This window comes from Lutzomyia longipalpis, chromosome 1 (genome assembly GCF_024334085.1).
Source record: "Lutzomyia longipalpis isolate SR_M1_2022 chromosome 1, ASM2433408v1".
NCBI classification, from domain to species: Eukaryota; Metazoa; Arthropoda; class Insecta; order Diptera; family Psychodidae; genus Lutzomyia; species Lutzomyia longipalpis.
The window spans coordinates 36,008,304-36,035,168 of record NC_074707.1 but is presented as its reverse complement, the minus strand read 5'-3'; the positions used below and the strand labels follow the sequence as shown (position 1 = coordinate 36,035,168).

Genomic DNA, 26,865 nt, shown 5'->3' with positions numbered 1-26,865 from the left:
TTCATGACTATAAGGAACAATACCAGACGGGGAGGGAATGTGAAGAATTTGAAATCTAGAAAAGCTTTTACTCCTTCTCTCGCCATCATTCATTTGGCAAACCACGAAGAATTCAAAATCATTGTGCTTTGAAATTTAAGCAAAGTGCTCACAGTGCTGAAGATATGATGTTTAAAAGCACTGTGAGGGAAACATTTGTGCTTTCTTATGCCATATACATATTTTCTACATTCCTATATTGATTTTAAATTTAGTACAAATCATAATCAAATAATTTAGTTAAGAAAGCTTTCGGAAAATTGGGTTAATTAGAATCTATTTTTCGCCAAGATGGAAAATGTTAAAAGAAAGAAAAGAACATCCTCATCAACTTGCCACATTCATTCAGTTTCCTTAAGGAATTTGCCTTTAGTGGAGATGTTGTATTTAGTCCCCTTTTTAGTGCAACAGGCTTTCATTGTACCGGGAAATATCAATGTCTCCCCCATACATTTAACCTCAGGAAAATTTTGTTGAAGAAAAAAAACATGCTATGCTAAGAATTCTACACAAATTTGCAGAATAGCCATGATTTTTTTCCATCAGTAAATTCTTTTCCTTCCGTTAGGGAAGAAATACGGGAAAAAATACACCGCCCCGAGCTTTTTCACCAAATGAAATTGGAGTGAAAAGTTTTATCATGATAAAAGCTCATCTATCTTATTGCGAGAACACCGGGGGGTGTTCAAACATTTAGGAATCCTTGTAAAATAATTTATGTGTCAATTTAGTATTTATTGCTGAATATGGAGCGGAAAAACTCGTGGGGAATTTTTCCTTTTGTGGGAAAATCGTGATTCCCTCACTCAACCTGCCAGTAGTGAGTGGTAGTTTTGGGTTTGATAGTTGAGAAAAATTTTATGTATATTGCTGGGAAAGCTTACACGACAGAAATCCATAATATAGCCTATATCCCCATTCTCTTACAATATAAATTCTTCCTCCGTGATTCCTCAGCATTTATCCGAGTATCGAAGTGGCGCACGGAGGTTGGGCATTAAAGGGACGCTTCAGGAATGTTGATTCGGTTGTTATTTGAATATGCGGGGGGTTATATGTTGTGGTGGGTGGGAAAAAAGGATAAAAGAATAAAGAGGAGAAAAAACCACGAGAAAATGGGAAAGAAATTGAGCCAATAATGTGGAAAAGAATCTCTCTCTCGGTGTTGTTTTTAATTTGGATTCCACTCGCAGCAGAGTAAGGTCAATGGAGTTGCCGCAATTCACGCTCCCCCAAATTCACTACTAATTTGAGTTTATTTTCCTCGCAACGCATCACGGAGATGATGGCATGCGAGATTGTATATAGAGGGAGACGAGAAAAGAAGAGAAAAAAAAGAAAAAGCTCCCTTATGTGGCCTCACGTAATGGCAGGGTGCGAAAGCACCCCTCTGAGCTTCCGACCACAAAATCACTTTGCGTGAAACTTTTGCCCAAAATAGAAATAACCATGTAAATGACTTTCATCATCAGCAGGTGCTTATTTAAAAGGATTTCCTTCTTCCTCTTTTTCACCATTCCCCGCCCACCCATTCGGCACATATTAGCATCCAATGCCATGAAAGGGAAAATGAAAAAAAGCTCCCGAGAATAGGACAAGAGAGCTTCGCCATGCGGAGAAAAGTTATTGCCTTGAGTCAACATGGAGTTAATTTGCATATCACATTGTGTCTCTACTCTCTGCTATACTATTCCTGATGTAGTTTTTTCCTCACAAAACTTCTTGCAGCCACAATACAATATTGGTTGGTCAGAAAGTTCGCAAATGTCTCCCTTTGGTGAAGTTTTGTTTATATTTCCGAAGTGATTTCACTGACAAAATAACTTTAAAAGCATTTAAAACTTTTGATGAAAATTGTTGCTCTGGAAATTATAATTCTCTTTCAAAAAATAATATTTAAAAGCGAAAACTTGACAATTTCTCAAAACCAAAATTTTATTACTGAAAAACTAATTCTATTCAAAAGTATCATAAAAAAAAACTTATGCCAAAAGCTCAAGAACTTCCTAAACAACCTTTGACTTGGATTACATAAAATAGTTCGTGATGGTGTACCTCAATTTTCGCCACCCGGACCATCTCTCAAAAAACCGAAAAGCAAGTTGAAAAAAAAACCTCTGCCAAAAGGGTCAAGGAAATGTAGAGGAAAATAAGTGAAATTTGTAACACAAACATGTCCCTAGCACGCAGTAAAAAGCCCCCGTTCCGTATTAAACTAATGAAAATGAAATGGGAACGATACTCTGGCCAAACTTCTCCGAGCATGTTGAAGATGACGAGAATCAGGCGTCGCCAATCCAATTTGTAAATGTAGAAATTCATTTCAGCAAGAAAAGTTGTCCTAACCTAGGCCCACACACCCCGCAGTGCTTCTATTTACTCGCCCCCTGTACCAAACACACAATTTTTTCGCATTATATTTATACATAAACTCTCCTAGTGAGATGTATGTAATGGGAATCAATTTTTACTGCTCAACTTTGTTTCACTCTCCATTGCGTCCAAAGTATTTGAGTATTTTTGACGCAAAGAGATTTTTTTTGTACTAAGGAGAGGCGATTGATAGGAAAACCTTGAGATAAACGAATCAACTTGGTGAGACTACCAGGCGTCTCCATCTTGATATATTGCTGAGATTGAAATTAAAATAAATTTTATGATTTAACATGGCGCCTCCGCTGTCACATCAAGTGTATTTTTTAAAGCAATGGAGGCGCCTGGTACCTAGAGCTAAAGAAACTCTTAGAAATATTGAATTAAAAAAAAACTCAAAATATAAATAATAATTTATGTGATACAAAGAGTGTGTCTGAGATATCTTGCTATTAGTTCTGCGAGTTCTGCTTGGTGTCGTGCCCCCATTCCTTCGATACATCAAACTACGAGCGATGGTGCGAAAGGAAAGGGCAAGAATGTATGGCACGAAATGTGAGGAAGAATAATAAAAAAAAAAGAAAAACCCTGGAAAGAAACATTGTACAAATGTTTGATTCTGGAATAAGCACAAAATAACTGTTTACCCAACCGTTGTGTCATCATGAGGAAAACTCCGTGTATTTTCCAATGAAAATGGAAAAGGGGAAATTTATCTTAATAAAATATGTAGATAAGTACAACATGGAGAATTTTTCGATCACAACTGGAGCAAGATTAATAAAGTTTCCACGAGAAAAGGAAATCAAAATGATTTTTTCTTGAGAATTTTTCTTGAGAAAAAAAAACTGGAGGAAAACTTATCTGTAAAGAGGTCAAAATGTGCAGAATAGTGAAGATTTTTTTTTCATTTTCTCAAATAGCTCAAATAGCTAACCCAACACTTTTCAAAGTGTTATATCCCGATGTTATCGTATGTCGTTAAAATAATACGCCAAATATGGCAAGTATGTACATTAGATAGTGTTCCATGTATCTATTTTATTAATGATTCTTGGAACAATTTCCAGCAATTTCAGGATAATGCAATTTCGCAAGTATATCAGATAGCAAGTATTGAAATTCTTCCTACGTGTTGTTTAAAGATATATGTACATATTGTTCGCGCCTTGAGCCATAACTTTACTTTTGTTGAGAGATAATAACCTAGATTATTCAAGAAACATGATATATACATTTACATATATGTACTGGCACAACGCAGTTTAGACTATTATTTGAGTCTGTTTTAAACATACATGAGATGCTCCACAAAAAGCATGAGTTTAACGATTTAAAAAAAAAGAAAAACACAAATTCATTTTACAAAAAAAATTTAAACAATTAAATCTTTTTTTTTAATTCTAACTAGACCTTAACCAAACGTTAGAACTAAAACACCGTCAAGTTTCAGACGTTGTTCCAGTTAATTCCGGTTTGATTTTAAACTTTCCATTCAACTAGAATTTAGAGGTAAAATCAAAAAATAAATAAATTAATAGAAAAATAATCTTGTTTTAAGACAGAAAATGTCGAATTCACTTAAGAAATCCTATATGTATCTTCATTCGACAAATGCTTTTAATTAAATGTCTAAATGTAAATAAATCTCTTTGCTTAATTCAACTTGACATCTTCACTTTGAGGTCTTTAATTAAGATCTATCTGTCTGGAAATGCACGTCTTCAAAATTAAATTAAGGACTAATTTTGCAACGGTAATGCATTTTCTTCACAAGTTCACAAATTATATATAATCAAATACGTATTCTTCTTGTTAAAATTATCACATTTTTGTAATTCACTTTTTTTTTTTATTAGAAATCAGTTTTAATTGGGCGAATTTTTAAAAATAATTCGCTTTCGGTGAATGAAATAACTTTGGCGTAAATTATTGTATTAAATTCTCCTGTGTTGGTAACCAAGACGATGTAATACATATGTACAATGTTGGTAGAAATTTACAACATCCCAGATACAGCATCTCCTGAAATATTGCATACAATCTCATAAATTTAATTCCATTAGTAAATCACACAGCAAAGATTTGCGGTGCGAAATGCTTGTCTGACTCTCGCCATCAATCAACATTCCCCCCACCCACGAAATGCTACTGAATCCACCAAAATGCTGACATTAGCGATGCTTTTAATACAATTACACCAGACACACCGATATTAATTGTTTACATGATTGAGCACCTGAAATCACCCCCACTCCGCAATCCATGTGTGATAGTGTGTCACAGCATATAAAAAAAATTGCTGATTAGTTTTTGCCGGCAAATTCCCCGCCTTGGACGAATGCGGTGATTCAGTCAGTGCTCAGAGTGCGGCGAGTTGAATTATATAAAAATCCCGTGTGCGCGGAATTCTTCTCACACAGAGGAATTATGCTCGACTTCCCGCGAATATGAGTTATGAAGTAATTATGGGCATAATTGATGCCATTATTCGACGGTTAATCGCTCAAGTTCAAGTGTGCTTTCTCTTCTCCTTAAATATATATACCTCAGAAAGTTCTTCTACCCGCCATGGCTCACAAATTTGTATATTTTTGGTGCTAACAATCGCTCGCGCAAAGTACGGGGTGGGCCATATTTTTGGAAGGATAACGATCCTCTCCATCAGATACCATTTATATTTATATCCCCTTGATGGTTCTATTTCGAACATTGCTGGGCAATTTGGGTGGTATGCAGAGGGTGTGGTGGGCCATTGAAACCCATAAATTAGACGACACATTAAGAATTTTGTTCGAGAAAAAAAAGCTCCAACAACGCAAACATTCCTCGACCACAACGCTCACACTCAAAATCGAATTTTATTATCAGCGCCAGAGTGTTGTGTAATTTTTCAATAAACCCAGTGTGAAAGAGTGCTTGAGAGATAAGAGGTGAATTAGAGGTGTGGAAGTATATATGGATTTCACGCACGCTTAACCATCCATTCATTCATGGTTTTAAAGAAAATCCCAACAAAAAACTCACACACACAAATCGTTCCGAAAAAAAGAAGAAAGAACATTGAAAATTCATATCTAAACGGAAGCTTTTTTTATCGCCTCTCCTACGCTATGTGTGTGACTCAAAGTCAGCAGAAAATGAAAAACCTCATGAAGATGTTGCACAGTGCTTGCATAAGCATTTAATTTCATTTAAGTAAAATACCAAGACAAGCCTTTGCTGGTTGTAAACAATCTGAATGAGTAATTTGTAAATTTAAGTGCTTATCTTGTTAGTTCCATTGAAGAGTTTGATTTTGTGGTTTTTTGTGTAAAAATGTGAAAAATGTTGAACCTGGAAGTAGTATTCTGCTTAAAACAAATCTAGAGCTTTAGAATTCAGAGCTTTTAGACAATATTGGTTCTTAAAGCTTTTCTAATCATTATTCTTAGCAGATAAAAATAATATTTGTAAATTAATATTAATCTCCGAGATTATTCCATAGATGTTGTTCCAAAATCTAATGAACAATGACGCATTAATTGAGCAAAATCATCCAATTATCTCTCGGAGGAATAAACGTTCTAATACAATACAATATATGTAGGTATATGACCTATATATATCACATATATGCCAACAACAATGTATGCAAACAATCTCATCTATTGCCAAACAACATGGGCAAAATATTTACATTTTTGCACAACGATGAAAATCAATATCCTTCCGCAAATTGCTTGTAGTGTCATTCCTGTAGAAATTAATTAGATCTGTTTACTACATAGAACGCCAAAGGAAGCAAACATAGCAGTACTACCAACATGCAACACACAAGACAATCGTAGTTTAGGAACAAACAAACTCCTTGCTAGTCATTCCCTTCGTGGGAGTTAATTACTTATTTTGTACATAAGAGGTATGTCGTAGAGAGTGGGATATCGTGGGAGATAACAACACTTCTTCCTTGATTTTCTAAGACACTGCCATGACATTCATTTCACGTGCTGGCTCTTCCCTAGAGCAACCACCACACACCCATTTGGGTGTTGCATGACGATGATGTGCGGTACGATAACGAGCCATTTTGCAATGTTTGATTTAACAAGTTGTCTCCTTAAGGATAAAATTTTCTCCAAATGGGTGCTTTAGGAAAAAGCACATGACTCTTTTAAGATTTGTAAAAGTGATGCACGGAAGATTTTCCTCATACCACGTTTTTGCCCCAAAAAAGACAGACAATGTGGTTTGATTTACATGAAATCTAGGCCAAAATGTTCATCTTATCAAAGTTTGCATTTAAAATCGACAAAGATGCAAACTGTCAGCGCGTTTGGTGTTTTTCCAGGAATCCCCTCCTCAACATGCGACATCCGCCATGCTGAGTCGGAAAATGGCAAATGGAAAACTTTTTTTTGCTGCCTCCCTCTCCCCTCACTATATATGGCAGAGACACGAGCTTGTCTTCCACGAAGGCATAACTTTCCTCGGAGCAACAATAGAAAATGTCTTCTCAACTTTGGAGATGATATTTGATTTAAGTGAAAACTTGAAGTGAACCATTTGTTGAACTTTCTCCGTACTTGGAGTTACTTCACGTATAATGCGCCCTCGTTCCTTCACTTGAGGTTGAGATTATGGGAAAATTATTTTAAATGGCAAACTAAAAAAGAATGAATTGTAACGTTTTAGTCAAAAGCTGTTTGAGCTTTCAAAGTTGCCTCGGAAAAAAATATTTACAATTTTTCTTTGAATATTATATATGTATTCATTGTTGCCCCGATTAGGTCAGTAGTTGGTAATTTTTTAGACAGCATTCCGCGGAGCTTTTCAGGAGAATTTTCGCTTTTCTGCAGAGTTAAATCAAACAAAATATAGCTTTGTTTGCATACACAGCACAGACATGCTATCAAGTTAATTTATAAACAGATCTTTTCAATTCAGAACATTGCCTGAAATACTATTGTTTCGCAATCTTTCCGTACAGACACACAAAAGCTCTGCGAAAAAAACTAAGCTCAAGCCGGCGAGGCAAAATCCAGCACGTAAAATGGGATTTTGCAGTTTATTTCAACCCCCATTTTTCTCTTTCTCACGGTAAAACTTCACCTTTCCGAGTATATATACCTTTAATGGCAAACACGGAATCCCTTTGGCTTACACGCGGGTGAGAGGACCCCCAACAAGAAGTTACACCCCGTTCGTTAGGCTTTTGTTATGTGAAACATACAGTACTAATTAATTTTCTCCCACTTTGGTGTAATAGACTCCTCATTTGCGAGTATCACGTATAAAAGTCTACATCAATATGCTCTCATTATTTAATGTGGCCATCCCCTTTTGCGCGCACAACACCGCGTGTGGTTTGGGGGAGACGACACGGAGCAAAAGTGGTGTAATTGAGATTTAAGACATCCTCGAGATTTGTGTGAGAAAATTACATTAAAAGTTCTGACATGGAGAAATCCCCGAGAAAGTCTCTTTATACTCGCTCCCATATCTCTTCCTTGGTGGTGCTCCTGGCGGGGCAACGATAATCACTTTCGGGAAGAAAGTTGCTGCGGGACGGTGGGTGAAGGGAAGGGGGGTGGAAAGGAGGGAAAAAAGGAGAAACAATCGCAAATAATCATAATGGTCCACTTCGTGTCTAAATTAAAGAAGCAATTTTCCCTAATTGTCCCATCCAATTGTAAGGAAATAAAACTAATTGGCCCCCACAGTCTATCCATTTTGTATCCAACTCATTTTCCGGTGTGCGCGTATCGTATACACCCGCAATTATTATTCCTTATCAAATCAAATTACTTTCACTCCATTCACTTCTTGTTTTGAGACATTCTCCTCTACTTCTTGAATTTATTTTGTACCTATTCTATTTGTTTTTGTTGTATATATATTTTTAGGGGACTGTATCCCAAAGAGAAACCAATAAGAGACAATAATCTTGACAATAATACGCCATGAGAATTGATTCACTTCACTGGATCCTTTAGTACCTATATACCAATCTAATTCCAATTTACTCACAGGCACGAAAGCTCCCAAACCCACCTTACAATGCTTTAGCGCTAATTAAATCCTTTTGTGCTGAAATGGGCTTTCCATAATTCAATGCTTCTACTTAACCCTATTCTCAAACTATACCTATGCACAGGGACTAAAATGTCCACATATATCGCTGCCATAAGCACACGTATGTATGTATATAACTCTAAGGATATAGAAAAGCTTTATGGAAACTTAAAAGCATTCAATTCCTTCCTTTTATGCATTCCTACACATAATTTTCTAATACTTCAACGAGTATGAATTAGCTTGAAATGAGTGAATGCATTTGATGGCGCAATAAATATAAATCACACCAAATGATAAGCATTAAATATGGGGTGTGAGTGATTAAAATACAAAGGTACATAAACGCGTCTAGATTCACGTATACCGGCGCGCTTTCACCCCCATACCCCCTGAAGCTTTTTCTCTCTAACGATAAAAGTGAATATATGGGGCAGAAAAAAGCAGAATTTATTATCATATCAAGGCAGTATGGAAATTATACGGCTTCAGTCATCGTAAAATATTTAATTTATTCCTGCCTTGGAGTTTTTCTGCTTCTTCTACTTGTTCTCTGCCCCCCTAAATTGTGTCTCCATGCATGGTTGGAGGGGATGGAATCTATTGAACTACGCAGGATGCTAAAAACATAAAACTTTGTCGCTGATTCTAGTTGGTATTCAAGACTCAATTTGAGATTTTTTTTATTTCCAACAGAATATATTGGCTGTTGATACATATTATAGATATCTGTCTAGAATTACAATTGAACATTTTTTGTTGGCACATTAAGAGAAGCTTGTTAGGTTGTTTAGTTTTTGGCGTGGGTGGAAGTATAAACTATCGCTTAAGAAATCTCTTGAATAATAAAAAAATCATGAGAAGTTTGAAAGAAAAACTTGCACTGAGAGCACAAAATTTGTTTTATTTGATGCAAAAATTCGCAGATTAGTATAGATTATATATTTCCCAAATAGATGTTAGTTACATTTTCGTCATGAAACTACTTCGCAAAAGCTGTACCCAGCCAAAGTGCTGACACGCAGAGAAGCCAGAGCAAATATACTTTGTGGATTGATTAGAAGGAGATTGAAAGTGAGAGTAATATATAGGAAAATGGATGGAACAATCTTTGCGAATCGCCTTCGGAGTGCAGACACTCTCATTTACGAAATTGAAACCACACTTGGTCTGGATGCTGTCAACTCAACAGCTGCTCCATCAGTGTCAACCACACTCCGTCTCTACGACATCTTTATCCCCCTTCTTGGTGTCTTCATAATTCTGCTCAACTTGGCTGTGGTTATTTCCAGTGGATTGATCCTCAAAAGAGGTGAGTCGTTTCTAATTACATCCCTCCCCGTCCCCCGCGCATTTTCCCATTTAAGCACACACACACACATATCCCATTTCCTCTTCCGCAAATCCCGAAAGCAGATACACTTTCGCGCCATTTCCCACAACCACACACCCGGCTCAACGCGAGAAAAGCCCTCAAGGGTGTGGGGGGTGGATAGAAAGCTCTCTCACTCTGTGCGCTCAAGTTCCCAGGTTCATGCACGTAATTTATTTCCTGGCGGTGACGCCAAACAAAGCCACAGATACGTGAATATATTATTGTGTTGGAATTACATTTCACCCATGAGCCATCAGCATAAGTCAATTTGTTGTAATTCCCAGCAACGCCATGGAAGTACACCCCCGCGTTAGAAGCATCCCTTTTGCGATAATCACCCTTGGCATAGGGCCCAAATTATTCAAATCGCATAAAATTTCAGCAAAAAATGCCATAATTCATCTTCCGTCAGAACATGAATTTGCCCCCATTCTCCTCATTAGTGTCTCTTCGTGTGGGTGGGAGGGCTGGAGCATCAAGAAAATTCAAATTTTCATACCATAAAGTATCTTTTGACGAAGACCTAAAAGTTCGATTGATCGACCTTTTGATAAAAAAAAGATACTTTAATAAAACTTCTTTTGATTGATTGAAATAAAATAAAAATTCAACCACTTATTTACTTTGGAGAGTTGCTTAATTTGTATTCCTTTAATTAAATTTATTTTTATTCAAATATAAATATATCTCTGAATCAAAAAAAAACTTTATACATAAAACAGAGTATTTTTAAACGATCTGAAGTGCACGATGGAAGTGCACAATAAAACAAATTGCAAACATCATAAACGATTTATTAAAAGCTCATGACCTTTGATATCAATTTCTTTGAAGCTTTTTACATTAATATTTGCGATAATTAATTTTCCTGTGATATTCAATTTGCATATAGCTCAATTTATTTTAAGTGGATACTTAAAAGTAAAATATTATTAAATTGTGATGGCTTTTACCTCTCATCCCTTTGGTGTAATTTTAGTAACAAATTAATGATTCCAGGAAAATATTATTAATAATTATAGAATTTATTGGAACTTCCCTTGAGATTATTTTTAATGAATTTTGATTTTATTCAGTTTTAGATCCTCCTTCATATTCTTGGGAAATTTCTTCAAATAAAATGTACATATTTATCTCTGGCAAATATTAATGAAAGCTCCATAGAATAAACTCATCTTGAAATCTTGCTGTTTTTGTTTGCTATTTACATGAACAAATACAGAATGTTTATTTTTGTCTATTTTTTCTTTAAAAGTGTAAGCATTTTGCCTTTCAAAATCCTTCCCAACAATGGAAACATGAAAGCTAACAGAGTGGTAATTGAATGAGATTTTTTTTGTAGAGAAAAAAAACAGTCTTGTTCTTTTTCCTACAAATTGTTCTAAAAATAAATTATTGAAAGGGTTCAACGTCAATTGATACACTTCAGCACCCCTCTCTTGGTATATAGCAACATACGTACAATCCATTAGCCTTCTAAGAGTGGTGCCAGGGATCAAAAATGGGGTGCTTTTTAGGTCATCGTGCGGGGGTAAATCCGCACTGCCATATTCATGCCACGTGTAAAATGTAAGATGACAGCTTTCCATTGTGCCAGCCCGTATGGAAAAACTTCGTTGAGGACTTTAAGTGGCTTTTATTGGGATTCAATAAATTTTCTCGAGGAGAAACAGCATGACAACCAGTGGGGACCAAAGGTTTGGGTTTTTCATTCTCTATTCAATGCCCTTCACCTGTCACCCTCATTTATTCAATTACGCATAAATTTTGAATGGAATTTTTGGAATCTGCAGAGGAGCTTTTTCCATGGAAAATGCTTCTATAATGTAAAATGTTGCACATACATATTTCGACTATTTTCATGAACGTAATTCGTCTACATTTTGGTAGTTAAACAGAAATATGCATCACAAAATTTACTTTCAATTGTGAAAATAAATCCATTTTGGTGGCGTATAATTGAATTTGGAAAATGGTGCTGATGTGCACTAAACATTGGGACTTTTGCACAAAATACAATTTCATTGCCGAATTAATTCATTTGCAATAAACCTCACTAATGTATCCATAGCTATTGTTCCTTTAATATCTTTAAAAGGGAATACAATGTGGGGGTATATAAAGGGGGTTAGAGACCCCCAATCTCTCCATTTAAATCTCTATCAAAAACCCAAAATCCATTCTAAATAAATCTATTCATAAGTGACCCAATTCGTAAAGGCAGATATCTGCCTGTAGAGATCGAAATTGATCTAAAAAGCATTTTATAGAGATTAGAGTTAGAACAAAGAACTAATGATTATGATTATTTTACCCTTTTGGAAAACAGAAGACTAACTATTCTGAAAGCAGATTAATAGATTGATAAGGAAGCTTTCAAATGAGGGCTAAAAGGAAAAAAAATTATCCCTTGTCTACATTATTGGATTTTCCCACAAAATCAACTCTCCAAAGATAAATTTGTGTTAAAGATTATTTATTCGTCGTTTGATTTTTTTTCTGGAAAACAATTTACACCCCATTGAAGGAATTTTTCCTATATTATTGACAGAAAGATAATTTTAATTAATGCCAACGCATTTATCATATTTAGAAGTGGATGAAGAAAAAACGACATATAGTATTCCCTTTCAAGCCACAATCCCCTAAAGCTATGAAAGCCTTTAAGCAAATTCCATTAGAATCGAGATGTGTGGCAAGAGAGTTAATTAGAAGCCAATAGAATGTCCTCATACTAAACAAAGGTTGAATGTAGATCAAAGGGAGACATACAGGAGCAGTTGGTGGGGACACATTGTGAATCAATTTAATTTTAAAGACTATCCTGCATAAAATAGGTTAATGCAGATTAAACTAAAGCTTCTATACATAAAATGTATCCAGAAGCAATATAAACTCAATAAAAGTGCTAAAAGTATTTTCATTTTCATGAGGTTAATAGTTTTGGATTTTAGTAGATGGAGCTTTTTTTTGGTATAAATATTTGCCCCCAAACTATATGTTCCACTCTCATGAGGCACAACAAAATGGCAACGAAAAAAAAGTGAAGTGGAAAGCATAGGGAATTTCCAGTGAACATGCACTTCTGGTGCATATGAATGGGATAATATTGGTTCTCCTCTCTGTATATGCACATTTTCGGTGCGCGCGAGACGAATAGAATGGGTCTCTTATGCATACGAGTTGGTGAGATATGAGATGAAACGAACGTGTAGCGGAAATTTCATACAATTTTCGCTCATTGGGAGCTCTGCTGAATGCGAAAAGCTCTATGTGTGGTCCTGATAAGCGGAAATTTCATGGGTTTGAGTAACATTTTATTGACTCCATATAAGCATACACACATTTCCTTCATTCATCACCAAGTGTAGGAAAATTTTATTTTATGCTATATGCTCCGGGGTGGAAAAGGGTCATGTTTGTCTGGTGACTGGATGTGTGTTGTGGGGGTAGGAAGTGATGGCAAAAGGGGATGTCATCACTTGGGTATGCATGGCAGCGCAGGGCGACATTTTAAATGGAGTCGTAAATTCCAGAATAAAATCTTGTTTCTTTCTTTTACTCTCCACCAAAATTGCAATAAAATAGTTGGGCACCACGAGATGGTGGAACAAATTCACAATATACGGCGCTTAGAATACTTTGTGGTTTAGATATTCAAAGCAGGGAAACTTTTTGCTTGAATACGATCGTACAGATTTCGTTCTTTTTTTTTGCAGCTCAATTCAGAAACTCTCTGTGTGCAATCAGTTGGGGACTTTTCAACCCCCTGTAATTCAGCATATTTTGCTTTTAATGCATGCTCCGGGTAAACGAAAAGATTTACAAAAATGACCCTTTGGCAATCTTTCTGTTTACGAGCTGGTAAAGAGGAGTGAATATAAGGGATGAGGTATTTGTGTGAAACGATTTGCCCTGCGATTTGCAGAAAATAAACACATTCACCATTCTTCTCATGAAAAATATGTAAGGAAACCAATAAAATTTATTATCAAGGTTTCACACAATTTTTCTTTCTTCGCGCATAAATATCTCAATTTTCCTGTTTTCCCCCAATTCAATGCATTTTAATTACAATGTGGTCGCGATATAAGGGTCGTTAAGCTTCTCACACAAAAGAGTAAAATTTCATTAAATCTTCTAAGATGCCACATGAAGAATTTTCCTTGACGGAAAATTTATAATACTTCCCGCCAGTTGATAAATTAATCAATATTCTCATATCCTTCATGGAAAATTAACATAATCCCCATTCCAAGAAATCACCGCGTTAGCATTTGATTTTCACAAATTTCCCTTGATTTATCCATTTTAAGCACGTTGTGGGGGGTGGGTGGCCCCAAGGGGTGATAATTTATATCAATATCAAAGACGATGTTATTACGAATAAGTCAGCGCGAGAGTAAATATCAAAAGTCTTGCGTACTTTCTGTGTGTATACCTACATTCATTAAAATGAAAAGGCGCTATATACAGAAAGTTCATCATGCCATGGCAAAATTTCGGTATGAGGCATCCCCTGGCATTGCGCATTTGGGGGTTGCAAAACAAGCCGACATATAATTTTATGTGGCACATAAAATCTCATGGCATAATCTCGTGTCTAATTGAATTTTTACAGGTCAGCAGCCAAGAAGTACCTACATGTTCCTGGGGAATGTGGCTCTCTCGGATTTAGTGACCGGCATTGCTGTACTCTTTGGCAATTTCTATCCGAACCAGTATCGGGATGAGCATTCATGTGCCATTCAAATTGGTATGTTGTTGTTCTGTTTGCTGACAATCCGCACACTACAATGGGTGGGAAATTGCACGAATTTCATTGCTCTCAGTGTGACTGTTTTCATTATTTTTGTCATTTGATGGTGTCTAGTCCATTTCCCCCATTGCCCTTCCGAACCCCACTCCCATCCCCCCTCACACACCGCATATCAAACATGCTCCATTCAATTTGGTATTTGCTCTGGTGTAAGTTGATCCAATACCAGAGGGGGTGGTGTTATGTTTTCGGACAGCATACATAATTATAAAGTTATTGATATGCAACAAAGAATTCTGTCAGAGGGATTTTGTGATCCTTTTTGTCCTCCACAGAGGACATGACCCCAATGATGGGCTATTCATAAATTCACCAGCTCAAAAATCAATATATTCGGAGCAATGACATCCAATAACGCTGAGATTCAGCAATTCCACCCACGAAATATTGCGCCTTAATTGCTGATTCTTCTTTTTTCCAGGGATGATTGTCTCTTCAACGGTAACCTCCGTTTACAGCGTGGGCTTAATTGCAATCGATCGATTCCTTTACATTTTGTACGGTCTACAGTATCAACGATGGATTTATCCAAATAGAGCGCGAATCCTCATATTGTTTACATGGATTCTCGGTAAGTCTCACCGGAAAACCCGTCTCTTTCTCTCTCCCGTCTTCTCTCCTTACAATTAATCAATCAGAATTTTCCTGGCTTGCACGTTCTTCCCGTGTAGCCATTAAATCGTTTCCATGAGGAAGATTTTGTTGCTCCGAAACGATGAATTTCATCCACCCACGCAATTTTCCTCCATTTCCACAAAAGAGGTAACATTAACCATCCCTCCTGGAAAAAAAAGGGCAAGCTTGACCCTCATTCAGCACGATCTGATACAGCTCGCAACTCAAAAATCACTGAATGCCCTTTGTGTAATCCACTTCTTGGAATCCCGAATGAATTTTAATAGACGTATGCCAGAAGTATTTTTATCCTTGGAGGATTTTCTTCTACGTAAGAAAAAAATTTAGCGAAAGAAGTGGGATATCGAAAAGAGAAATGATTTAAGGATGTATAAGCTTTATAGGGAAAGGTAGCATTTAGTATGGATGGAAATATGTAAATACCGCTCTTTCTATCAATGAGAAAGCTCAAGTTTCAATATTTATAGCATCTTCGAGCCCCTCTTGTAGGCCATGTACAGATCAGATTAGAATTTTAGAATATTTTTGCTATTGAATCTATGTTGGGGATGTTGGGTAAATGACGTCAAGTCTGACGTGTGTCGTTTGAGAAAGGTTTAAAAGGGTGTGTGGAAAATAAGCAGAAAATAGCATTTTGACTTGTCTTTGCTTAAATTTATAACAAAGGCATTTTCTTTATTTTATACTCTAATTTTTAATTAATTTCCATCCCATTTCTTTTATAAATAGCACACAATGAAATAAATGCGAGAAGGAAAATAAAATGCCAACATTCACATTAGATGACTACAAAATGAATTTTTTAAGCATTTTATAAAAAAAAAATTCATTTTATATTGTCCTTTCACATTTTGAGCATTGTCGTTGTTGGCATTTTCTGCATTTTCCAAGTCAGAATTTATTTTGCATTTATTTTGCAGTTATGTGCGCAATAAAAAAGAATACAAAGCATAGAAGATTCAAAACTATTTTTGTACCACATTTGAATATGATCTTTCTTCACAAAAGGTTTGCAGGATAGGATGAGCATAATTTAGCTTTCTTGTAGGGATAGCTGTCTTGTAAGATATAGGAGGAAGACAATAGAAATTTATTTAGAAATTAGCTTAAAAATTATTTATGTTTTCTTTCTAAATAACATTGATTTCCCTCGTAAATTCAAATAATTTTAATTTAAAAAACAAACTGAATTGAAATTTTCTTCCTTGAAGCAATTAAGCATTTAGCTAATGGGCAAACAGAGTTCGTCAAATAGCCGCACATATTGATGAATTTTCATGCAGAATCCCATTGTCGAATAACTCAATTCGTGGGTTGAATAATTGACAAGAAAATCCAATTCAGCAACTCGTGGTATTTCACTGCACAAAAACTCCTTCTATATCAAGTCTCATAACTCTCTATATAAGTATTTTTTTTTTCTACCAAAAAGGATCTCGGTTGGGGGTATTGGTACACTTGAACGCAATCTATGGCAAATAATAGAATGTCGTCTCTCGTCTGCACAGGTTTGATAATCGGATTCCTACCGGCCATGGGTTGGCGCGGAGACACAGACAACGGACGTGTGTGCTGGTTTATTGTCCTGGCGCCACCGGAATTGGTGCTTCTCACTACAATCCTTGGTCTTCTACCCATCCTCCTCGTGGTTGTGCTGTACGGTATTATCCTCTATCACGCTCTCCGGCGTGTGATTGAACTGAAGAAGGCCACACAGGGGGTGCAGCACGGGGAGCTCCGGATGCACGTGGGCGCCTCCACCCAGACCCTCAACGATGAAACTGTTGCACCCGGTGTGGCGACCACGTCCGACACAGAAGAGCCTCTGCAGCCACGTAGGAGGTTCTTCAGATTCCTATCGCGGTACGTACTCCACATAGCTATACAGAAAATAGACCCACAACTCCTATCTACTGAATTTTCTCACCACCCCCTATCCCACCGCATCCACCCACCCCATCTTGAAATTCCCCACAAGCTGACACACTTTACAGGTGGGCGGATGCTATCTATTTGCAAATTCCCCGGCATCCTCACGCATCCCTTTTTGCAGGCGAAGGACCAATGGGAGGGAGAATGTTCGGCAGGCAACCGGAAAATCGCCAAGCAAATGGAAGGCAATTAAAGTTGTGCTATTTACAACGGGAAGCTTTGTCTTCACCTGGGTACCCTACTTCATAGCATCTACAATGTACGTGAATTGCGATCCACAGGCAACACCGGAATTCTGCACGAGTCTCCGCATTGCCATCGCCAGCCCATTGGCAATTCTCGGCTTTGCCAATAGTCTCCTCAATCCCATTATCTATGCGTGGTGGCACAATGGATTTCGGGAAACAATGAAGAAAATCTGCTGCGGTCGATGCCGCAAGATATCTGAGGAGCAAAGTAGCTCACAGAGAAGTCCCCCAGCTACAAATGCCGTAACAGGGCCATCATCCACGAGTCAGTCGGCTGCCAGCCCAACGAGTGGGAGTGACACGGATGTGCCTCAGCAATCTGACAATTCTGACATTGAGAGCTCTCCACGTGCACAAATCAACCCCATGACCAACACAAGATCATCGGCACCTTCGACATTTGTGGTTGCTCAACCCTCAGGGGTGAGCTTGGGCGTGAGCAATCGAAGCAGAAAATATAGTTCCTGAATTTTTCTCCTCTGTCAATGCATTCACGGAAATGCTTCACTAAGCATAAATGTCGAAAGGTATGAAAGATGAGGAAGAAATAACTCTTTAGGTATTTTTTTTTAATAAAAAAATTGTTATAGAAGAAAATCACGAAAGGAGCTCCTTTAAGGTGTACTGTACAAGTATTACAAAGTAGAGGTATATAGATAGTTTTTGAGGCTTCATAGCAACGACATTTTCTTTACAAGCATCCTCATAATTCTCAAGACATGAAAACTATGAAGAGAAAAGAGGACACTTAAGGAGTACACCGTGGTGGTGGCTTAAATCCAAAGAAAATTCAAGTGCGCTGCCTCAGAGATTTCCCAGATTTCTTTCAAGCGAAAGTTTCTCGACCCAAATATACAAGCAAATACATATTGTTAGTATATTGAGAGAATTTATTTGCTAAAAATATTTGAGGGCAATGAATTAAAAAAATATAGCATAAATTTTTTTTTAAATGTCATCATGAATATTTTTACCAATATTTGCAGTCATTTGCAGATGAATTCTTTCTCGCAAACCATCCATCCACCACAGAGAATGACCCATCAAATTTCTGGGCACTTCCATTAAAATCCACTTTGACATTTATTTATTAAAACAAACATCCCCCTTTATGAGCTCACACCCCCCGAATGAAGCTTGGGTACAGCCCATATATAAATCCACATTAAACATTTTATACATAAAGTATATATAACTCTATACGTGATTAATATTTAAAAATGTCATGCAATATGTGCTTTAGATGGCATTCGATTTAGCTCTTTGGACAGTTTTTCAAATCCCAATTTATCCACATTTTCCCGAAGTACCACCCCTTCATACTCTTCGCACACCAAATCATGCAATTATTGACTATCAGATCAGTTTATTTTTTATGATATAAAATGACTATAAATAAAATATGAGGGAAATTTCAAAAAAGAGATCTAAAAGCTGAATATTTAGGTATTATTATCCAAATCCAAAAGATAAATACATAAAAAAGCAAAATACAATTTTGATTTTTTGTTGACTTATTGGATAAATTGAACAATGTTATTTGCATACTCAAAAATATTCATTCCCTTTCACTGTGTAAGTGTTAAATTCCATTAAAATAAAATTAAACTATGTATTTGATATTTTATTGGTGTTTCTTTTTGTTTATTGTGCTTTTATTGTATTTGTATTTTATTAAAAAAAAACCGAAATAATTATTATTCACATTAATTTTAAATTGAGGAAGTGTTATTATGGTGTATTCGCGTTATTACTGTTCCTACATATGTAGGTTTACATGCGTGTATGTAGAGTAAACTCATTATGGATGAACATTTTCAATGTTTGCATTTTTTCTGGCGAATATTCTGTTTTCGAGTTATTTTTTTTATTCCAATTAATTTGCTAAATTTGCTTTTTATAAATATAATGAAAAAAATTTTTTAATGTGATTTTAAAATAAATGAATTCGTATTTGAAATGCTAGTAGTTAGATACAAAGGTACTATAATAATATGATGATAAAAAAATTAAATCAGAAGCTTTTATAATGATTATTTAAATACACAAACTAATTGTAAGCTCAAACAGCACAAACCAACTCAACCCAACTTAATAGGCTAAAATAATGTTTTTCAGGATTTTTATATTTTATATTTAGGTTCAGACGAGCAAAAAAATGAATTTAATATAATTTTTATTTAATAATTTAATTGAATTATCCATGCTTTGCTGTGTATGCTATGTATGTACGCTATATATATGCTTTATATGTATGTACGTACAAAATTACATAATTTAAAAAAAAAAGTATGTGCCAAATAAAATTGCCAAAAAGATACATTGAATGAAATAAACAAAATTTTTGTTGCCCATAGCTGTTTAACAATGTCGCCCTGTAAATCTACTTCAGTGTCCCACTGAAAGTACGGAAGAAAGTCTCTCTGGTGATCAGGAGTGTACAACTTGGGGAAGAAATTTGAATAATAGCAACGCTGTAGCCCGAAGGATGTTGCAAATCCATCTGCAGAAATACAGACTTTAGCTGGGTTAGCTCCATAAACATGAATTTTCTTTTTCTTCTCCCCTCTGGGGGAATGAGCACCATCGATTTTCCACAAACCATACCGAAAGAGTCCTACTTTAAAGTGGAATAACCTATAGCCACGGTAGGAAGTCCCAAATCCAATCAACTCCCCATTTTGAATAAACACACATTAAGAGCGAAAATCCCAACATAAAGGGGTGTGAGAGAAAAGTCAACGCTCCACGAAAATCCCGACCAAATTAATGCTGTTCACGATTCAAATTAAGACATAGGTATACACCGGAGCTGTGTGTAGATTTTGCATGTAAATTGAATTCCGACGTATAAAGTAAATAAGACGAAGAGAAAATCGAATTGAAGCCAGTGATTGCGCCCTATCGAAGCCATTTTTCTCCCTGTGTGCCTTCCATTTTTGCTGAAACACGAACATTTTTCCAGAAGATTCTGCTTCTTTTCTTCTTGTTCTTGTCTTTCCCTCCACTTAACCATCCCCACACCCTCCCTTTTACAGTTCCATTTATTTCGTCATTTCCTATAAATAATATATTGTTGTGAATGTATTAAAATTTGAGTGAGCAAATTGAAAAAAAGTGTATATACTTTTCAACATTCCACCCTCCTTCTTATACGGCCACCCACCCACCCACCAATCCTGTGCACTATACCAATTTCCATCGAATGGTGGAATATTTTCAGTCTTATTAAAATTATAGTACAACAATACGGGGATAAATATGAGGCACTACAGCAGAATCCAATAATCCGATGAAAGTTTTCCGAATGAAGTATAATATTGCAAGCTTTAGCGGAAGATGATTCGGAAAAAGCGTGTAATGAAAGTTTGTATGAACTTTGTCCCAACTATGCTTGAAGAAACGTTCAAAGTACAAAAAGTATGTAACATGAAATGGGGGAGGAAGGATAATTGGATAAAAAAGGTTTTTTTTTTGCTTTTTTCCCCTTTACCAATCGGATACACACACAAACACAAATCTCCTCTCTTTAGATCCTCGATGTCTCATTAGTGGCATTCAAATAGCATAAATTGGCCAAGGGATTGTATTTTTTTCACAAAAATTTCTTTGTCCTTAAATTAATTAATGAATCGATTTTTCTCTTTTAATTAAAAGTATTAAAAGCTGCATTGATTTGGAATTCAATTTGTCTGAAAAAGGATTAAGTTAGTTACCGGACTATATGTGAGCTTTAAAAAACTTATTAGAGTCTTTTTTTTACTAAAAAGAGGAAAATGGGAATTAAGAATTAATTTAAAAATAATTAAATCATTCTTTTTTTATTTTTTCGTGTCTGAAAATAATAATTCCTTCCGTTTAAGAAGCCAAAAAAAAGTTTATTCATTTTTAAAATAAAATTTCTCACATTTCTTTCCTTCTTGAATGCAAAATTTTACAGAAATTCTTAAAAAAAGAAAAAAAAAGAAAAGATTCTCCATAGAATTTATGCCTATTACATAATTATTATAACAATCGATCTAAAGCTTTTGCATTAAGCAAGTCATTCTTGACCTACAAAGACAACGTCATAGTTATTCTTGTAGCTGTTTGATGACGAAAGAAATTCCCCGAGCCGACAATTATCTCAACAAAACTTTCCACCGAAAAATTATAGCATGGTGAAAAGTTCATACAGTATTAATTGCAATTTGTGTATCTCTTTCCATCCTAGTTGGGAATTTTTAATGGACTGTCGGACGAAAGTTTTAATTGACTTTCGCCCCAGAATACTCATCGAGTTGCTTTTCCACTTATTTTGATCTCTCTTTGCATTTCTTCGCCCCATGCGACTCATGATTATCTTTCAACGGAAATTGAATATTAATTCTGCAGCGGGCATTCTCCTTTTCACCACATTGGTCTGTAAACTAACAACCCTCCCGCGCGCACTCAATCAATCCTTCACAGTTTGTGGGTTGCTGTCTCATGCACGTCGTTTGAGGAAAAAGTCATAAATGTTTGAATCTCGGAATTTTGGAGGTTCGTTGAAAATGGAAATGGCTCACTCTGCTGAACTGTAATTGGTGGTGTTTGTTCATGGGGGTGGATAAATGAAATACCCAACTATTCAATGGGGTTGGGTCGGGGGTAGGGGCTAAGGGGTGGTTGTAGTGGTATGCATGGGGTGTGTTTTTGGAGCCTCACCTGGAGAATTCTGCATTCCGCAATCGACATCACTTCGTGGCAAGTTGGATGCATTCGACAGACTCGAGTTAACTGCATAATTCGCCCCCGTTGCTTGTTGAATCTGTGACGTGGTGGTGACCACCCTCTGAACCGTATACAGCACAGAGGGTACATTCTGCTGTGGTTGCTGCGCCGATGACTGCTGCGGGGGCGGTGTTGGCGACACAACGGATGTTGGATCCAAATCCGTTGCTGCTGGCACTGGTGTTGATGGTATTGCGTAAAATTCGTCGCGACATCTCTCCCTCATGTACTCCCCAAAGAAGATCCGGGATCTGCAAAAATAACAGAGGAACAATAAAAAATGTGAATCAAACGCGCGGGAAACACCATGAGACATGAGTTAGATGGGCGGAAAGTGATTGTATGGCACCAGCTTTACAAGAAATTCAGCACCCGAGAAGGGATATATATAATGGTAATACCCTCCCCCACAGCATGTGCAACACAATCTAATCATTTTACTTGTAAATCATCAATTGCGCCGTGTCACACAGCCCCGGGATGCGACTTGTGTTTATGCTGTCAATGCCAATGATTTATACATTGTTGCGGAAGCTGTCTGAGGAGCTTTACATTTTCGCCTTGGACGGAAATACAGGCCGCATTGGTGCAGAGTGGGAGGAAGCACCCCACCAAATTCAGCGGTAAACCTACATTTAGTTAAAATATCTGTGATTCTCGTGATTCCCATGTTTCGTATGGCTCTATACGAGCTTTAACGAAGCTTTCTAAAAGCTTTCTTAAATATCTTTAAAAAGGCAGAAGCTTAAAGTCGTGTTTTAAGTGTTGAACTACACCACATGACCTCAACTCCTGATCTCCATGAATTATAAAAAAAAATGATGTCATAAACTTCTGAAATTTAAGCTTGAATTCAATAAAAGTTTTGAAGCTTTTTAGACTTACAAGTTCTTGCAAACAAAAAAGACCTAATTTCAGCAGAATTTTCTACATTCTCAATAAATTACACAATCTGTGCCCCATTGCAATGAGGCAGCAGTTGCTTGTAGACTTCAAGTGCGAAAGGAGATTTCCATCCGACAGCAGCAGCCATACGTTAATGGCTTTTGAATTGATTTATGCCCATGACTGTGGGGCGAACGACGAAAAGCTACGAGACAAAAGTCATAAAGTTTTCTAAAAGCATCGTTGCATTTTAAAGTACACTTTATTCCCACTCTGGTGTGGCCTCTCACACCCACCCACATCGTATTATCCTTATACCCTGAAGACAGTCCAACAACTTTGCAACCAAACTACAGTAGCACATTGCCCTATTGTTCTGTAAGGCAATTTCCAGGGGGTGGAATCCGCTTTTCCCAGCTCGCCCTGTATACACATTTTCCTTATAGTGTTGCAAGTTTTCCCTTTTGGGAGAATCATAATCGAAGAAATGTTATCCTTTGGTGTGAGAAACTCCACACAAACACACCCATACGGAGCTTCTTCCGCTCGCCTTAAGATCCCTTCTATTGAGATGGACGACTAATGTATTCTCCATTGCAGTCCATGAATGTCCCGTATAAGCTTGCACATAAATTATTTGGCTGCTCTGGGAAATATCTCAGAAATTATAATTCCTAATTTTATCTTTTAATGCTAATCCAACATGATCTTTGAATTTATGAGCTTACATGTGCCATTGTAGCCCTCTCTGCCTCAGTCTTCTTTTCCTCAAAAACACTTTGACTTCAAAGACAGATAGATTCTTTGATATTAATGCATCTATAGAACATTGTGGATGTCCATCAAACACACTCAATCCATAACCTATGACATATTGCAGTTCCAAGAGTCAATAACTAATTTACAGCTCTGAGATGTTGTTGAATATTTGAAAAATTCTTTGTACCTACTCTGTGAATAGGAGATTTGTATACAAGGAACAGACAAGAAAAATTAAATATTTGTGAGAGAACACAAAAGGTGGCAAACAAACTGTTTCGAGTTTAATTTTTTATTGCATTTAAAGTCGTCAAAAGTAGGACATAAACTTTCCAACTACCTACATAAAGTTTTTTTTTAATTTCAAGAAAAGATGAAAAAATATTATTCAAGTTTTTTGGTCAAAGTTTGAATATTAAATCAATACAATATTCAGAATTAAACACAATTCGAATTATCGAAAAGAAAATTGCAAATAAGTGAAAAAATTTATGAAGACGTTAAATAATAGAATAGAAATTAAAGAATTTCGATTTTTAATTTGCAAAAATATTCGATTATCTTTAAGAGAAATTTTAACTTTAATGTGCAATCATAAAGAATTTTATGCAAATCAGTAACTTTCAATGCTGTTCTACTGCTCTTTTTTTCTTTACGAGTTTAAATGAAATATTGATTTTCAATGCTTTAGTTCAAATTGAAAAGTGAGAAAATATAGAGAGGAAAACCGGAAAATCAATATTTATAATGGAATTTTATTAAGAGAAAAACTAAGAAACATTTTAAAAGTTAAAAATAAATTTAAAAAAATAAAGTCGATTTGGAACAAAATATATAAACCCAACCAAATGTTCAAAATTTCCTTTCTATTGTTCTTTACTTTATTGATTCCAGAAAGTAGCTATGTAGTGTAAGCAATAATAACAACATAAGGACATCTTTCTCCTGCTGAAAACAAGGTTGAAAATGCAAAGTACGAAAATGGGTGAGTACTCTGAATGAAAGTTGAATAACAAGGTAGGGGTGTGGAAAGGTGAGAGTGAGTTTAATAGTAATTTTGTGTTAACCAGCACTGATTGGCACGCGAGGTTGTAGTGCTTTTATATGTGTAGCAGTTAAGCATGGGTACGTGTGAGCAAACGATGTGGCAGAGTGTGTCCTGAAGGATGCACGACGAGGTGATAAAACACCTTATACCGAGAGAAATTGCGTGTAGTTTTCTGTGGTGATACTCTTAAATAATTCAGCTGGAAAAAAGGGATGTTCGCAGATAAATTCCTTGCTGCGCGGGTGTGTGTGTACATATTTGATAAAACATCCAGATAATGCCACAATTTTATCCTGTGTGCCAGTTCATTCGCCTTCGACGATAAGATAAAATTGTGACAGCAAGTGTATGAAACATTGTTGATCAAAATTCTAACATTGAATTGCATTACATTTTCCCATCGTTCCACGAAAGCAAGTTCAGCTTTATATATAGTACATGGCACATACATATATGTATTAAGGTGGAACGTGGGTAGCTCTACTAGAGCATTGTCTTGTTCTTGGTTTCTCCCATCTTCTTCATCCCAAATTATATGTGCCAGAGCAACCATCACACAACCCTCGAGTGTCGAATATATTAATTTATTAAATTTCCTCCACTAGAAATGGGGTTGTGTAGGTCAATCGATCCAGAGCTGTGATTGGATTAACTGGGTTAAGTTTACTTCGTCGCATTCTCTATTGAAGATGATTTTCACCACGACGTTATATAGCCGCAAGGTATTGCAGAAATTCGCGTGAGAAGAGCACAAAATGTGCACAAATATATAGTACATGCACAGATACATAGTGCATAATTTTAGGCGAAATATGATAGTGTTCAGTACCTATACATAATTATTTTTAAAGTAAATTCTAAGTAAGATGAATAACTATTAAATTCATTAGAGAAAATGGTTCAATTTCCTCAATTTTCCTAGTTTTATTTTACATGGAAAATACTTCGAAAAAGAGGGAAGACCGTATCAAAAATCAACAATAAAATTACCTTCTCTTCTAAATCCGTAAAACCCCACAGTTACGTATTTGGTACGAGACAAATATTTTGCAACTCGTAAAGTGGCCTTAAAACTTGGTCGATTTGAACGCGAAACTAACGATGCTCCAGACAGACAACCCAAATGGCTTCTGCAAAGGGGGGTGTGGAAGAAACGAATGTGGGAAAGTTGCGAGCTTTTCCGGTCACATGCGAAAGTGTCCTAACACAGAGAAACAAGCAGTGAACCGCAAAACATTGTGGCATTTTGTGCTGCTTCTGTTTGATGACAACGACAGCGACAGTGATGTGGCGGACTGTTCTGTGTGGCTGACCACGGTACGGAGACTTTTGTGTAAGTTTGACAGGATATTATGAAGGATGTGCTGTGAACCAAAGTCGTGAATAACGGAAATATATAGAATAAATCCGTAAAACCCCACAGTTACGTATTTGGTACGAGACAAATATTTTGCAACTCGTAAAGTGGCCTTAAAACTTGGTCGATTTGAACGCGAAACTAACGATGCTCCAGACAGACAACCCAAATGGCTTCTGCAAAGGGGGGTGTGGAAGAAACGAATGTGGGAAAGTTGCGAGCTTTTCCGGTCACATGCGAAAGTGTCCTAACACAGAGAAACAAGCAGTGAACCGCAAAACATTGTGGCATTTTGTGCTGCTTCTGTTTGATGACAACGACAGCGACAGTGATGTGGCGGACTGTTCTGTGTGGCTGACCACGGTACGGAGACTTTTGTGTAAGTTTGACAGGATATTATGAAGGATGTGCTGTGAACCAAAGTCGTGAATAACGGAAATATATAGAATGCAAAGGGATGACATTGGCGCGCAAAGCCATCGTGTAACTACAGATGGATTTGGAGATGGAGAAAAATTTAATTTCGTTTTTATGGGCATTACGAGCATTATATGGGACAACTCATAAATTTACGCGCACCAAATGGGA

The 26,865-nt window shown here is 36.4% G+C and overlaps 2 protein-coding genes across 3 annotated transcripts in view; one reads left to right on the top strand and one right to left on the bottom strand.

The window, feature by feature from the left end:
• Nucleotides 1-26,865, bottom strand: part of LOC129787038 (FERM domain-containing protein 8) — a 57,602-nt gene that overhangs the window by 16,305 nt on the left and 14,432 nt on the right. Inside the window, exon 2 of the mRNA XM_055822332.1 lies at nucleotides 22,163-22,479. Within this exon, the coding sequence (XP_055678307.1) occupies nucleotides 22,163-22,479 (317 nt within the window). The remainder of the gene's footprint in view (nucleotides 1-22,162; nucleotides 22,480-26,865) is intronic.
• On the top strand, nucleotides 4,765-19,817 carry LOC129787039 (5-hydroxytryptamine receptor 1A-alpha-like). Of its 2 annotated transcripts, none has more exons than XM_055822333.1 (6): nucleotides 4,765-4,874; nucleotides 9,423-9,778; nucleotides 14,463-14,597; nucleotides 15,082-15,231; nucleotides 16,805-17,159; nucleotides 17,350-19,817. In XM_055822333.1, the coding sequence occupies exons 2-6, from the start codon at nucleotides 9,562-9,564 to the stop codon at nucleotides 17,942-17,944; spliced, it is 1,452 nt and encodes a 483-aa protein (XP_055678308.1). In that variant the 5' UTR covers nucleotides 4,765-4,874; nucleotides 9,423-9,561; the 3' UTR covers nucleotides 17,945-19,817. The 2 variants fall into 2 exon arrangements, with proteins under 2 accessions (XP_055678308.1, XP_055678309.1); XM_055822334.1 differs by having other exon boundaries at nucleotides 4,834-4,928.

Coding starts and splice junctions, on each gene's coding strand:
- LOC129787039 (XM_055822333.1), top strand. CDS start 9,562: ATGGATGGAACAATCTTTGCGAATCGCCTTCGGAGTGCAGACACTCTC. Junction 14,598..15,081: donor TTCATGTGCCATTCAAATTG/GTATGTTGTTGT, acceptor TCTTTTTTCCAG/GGATGATTGTCTCTTCAACG. Junction 15,232..16,804: donor ATTGTTTACATGGATTCTCG/GTAAGTCTCACC, acceptor TCGTCTGCACAG/GTTTGATAATCGGATTCCTA.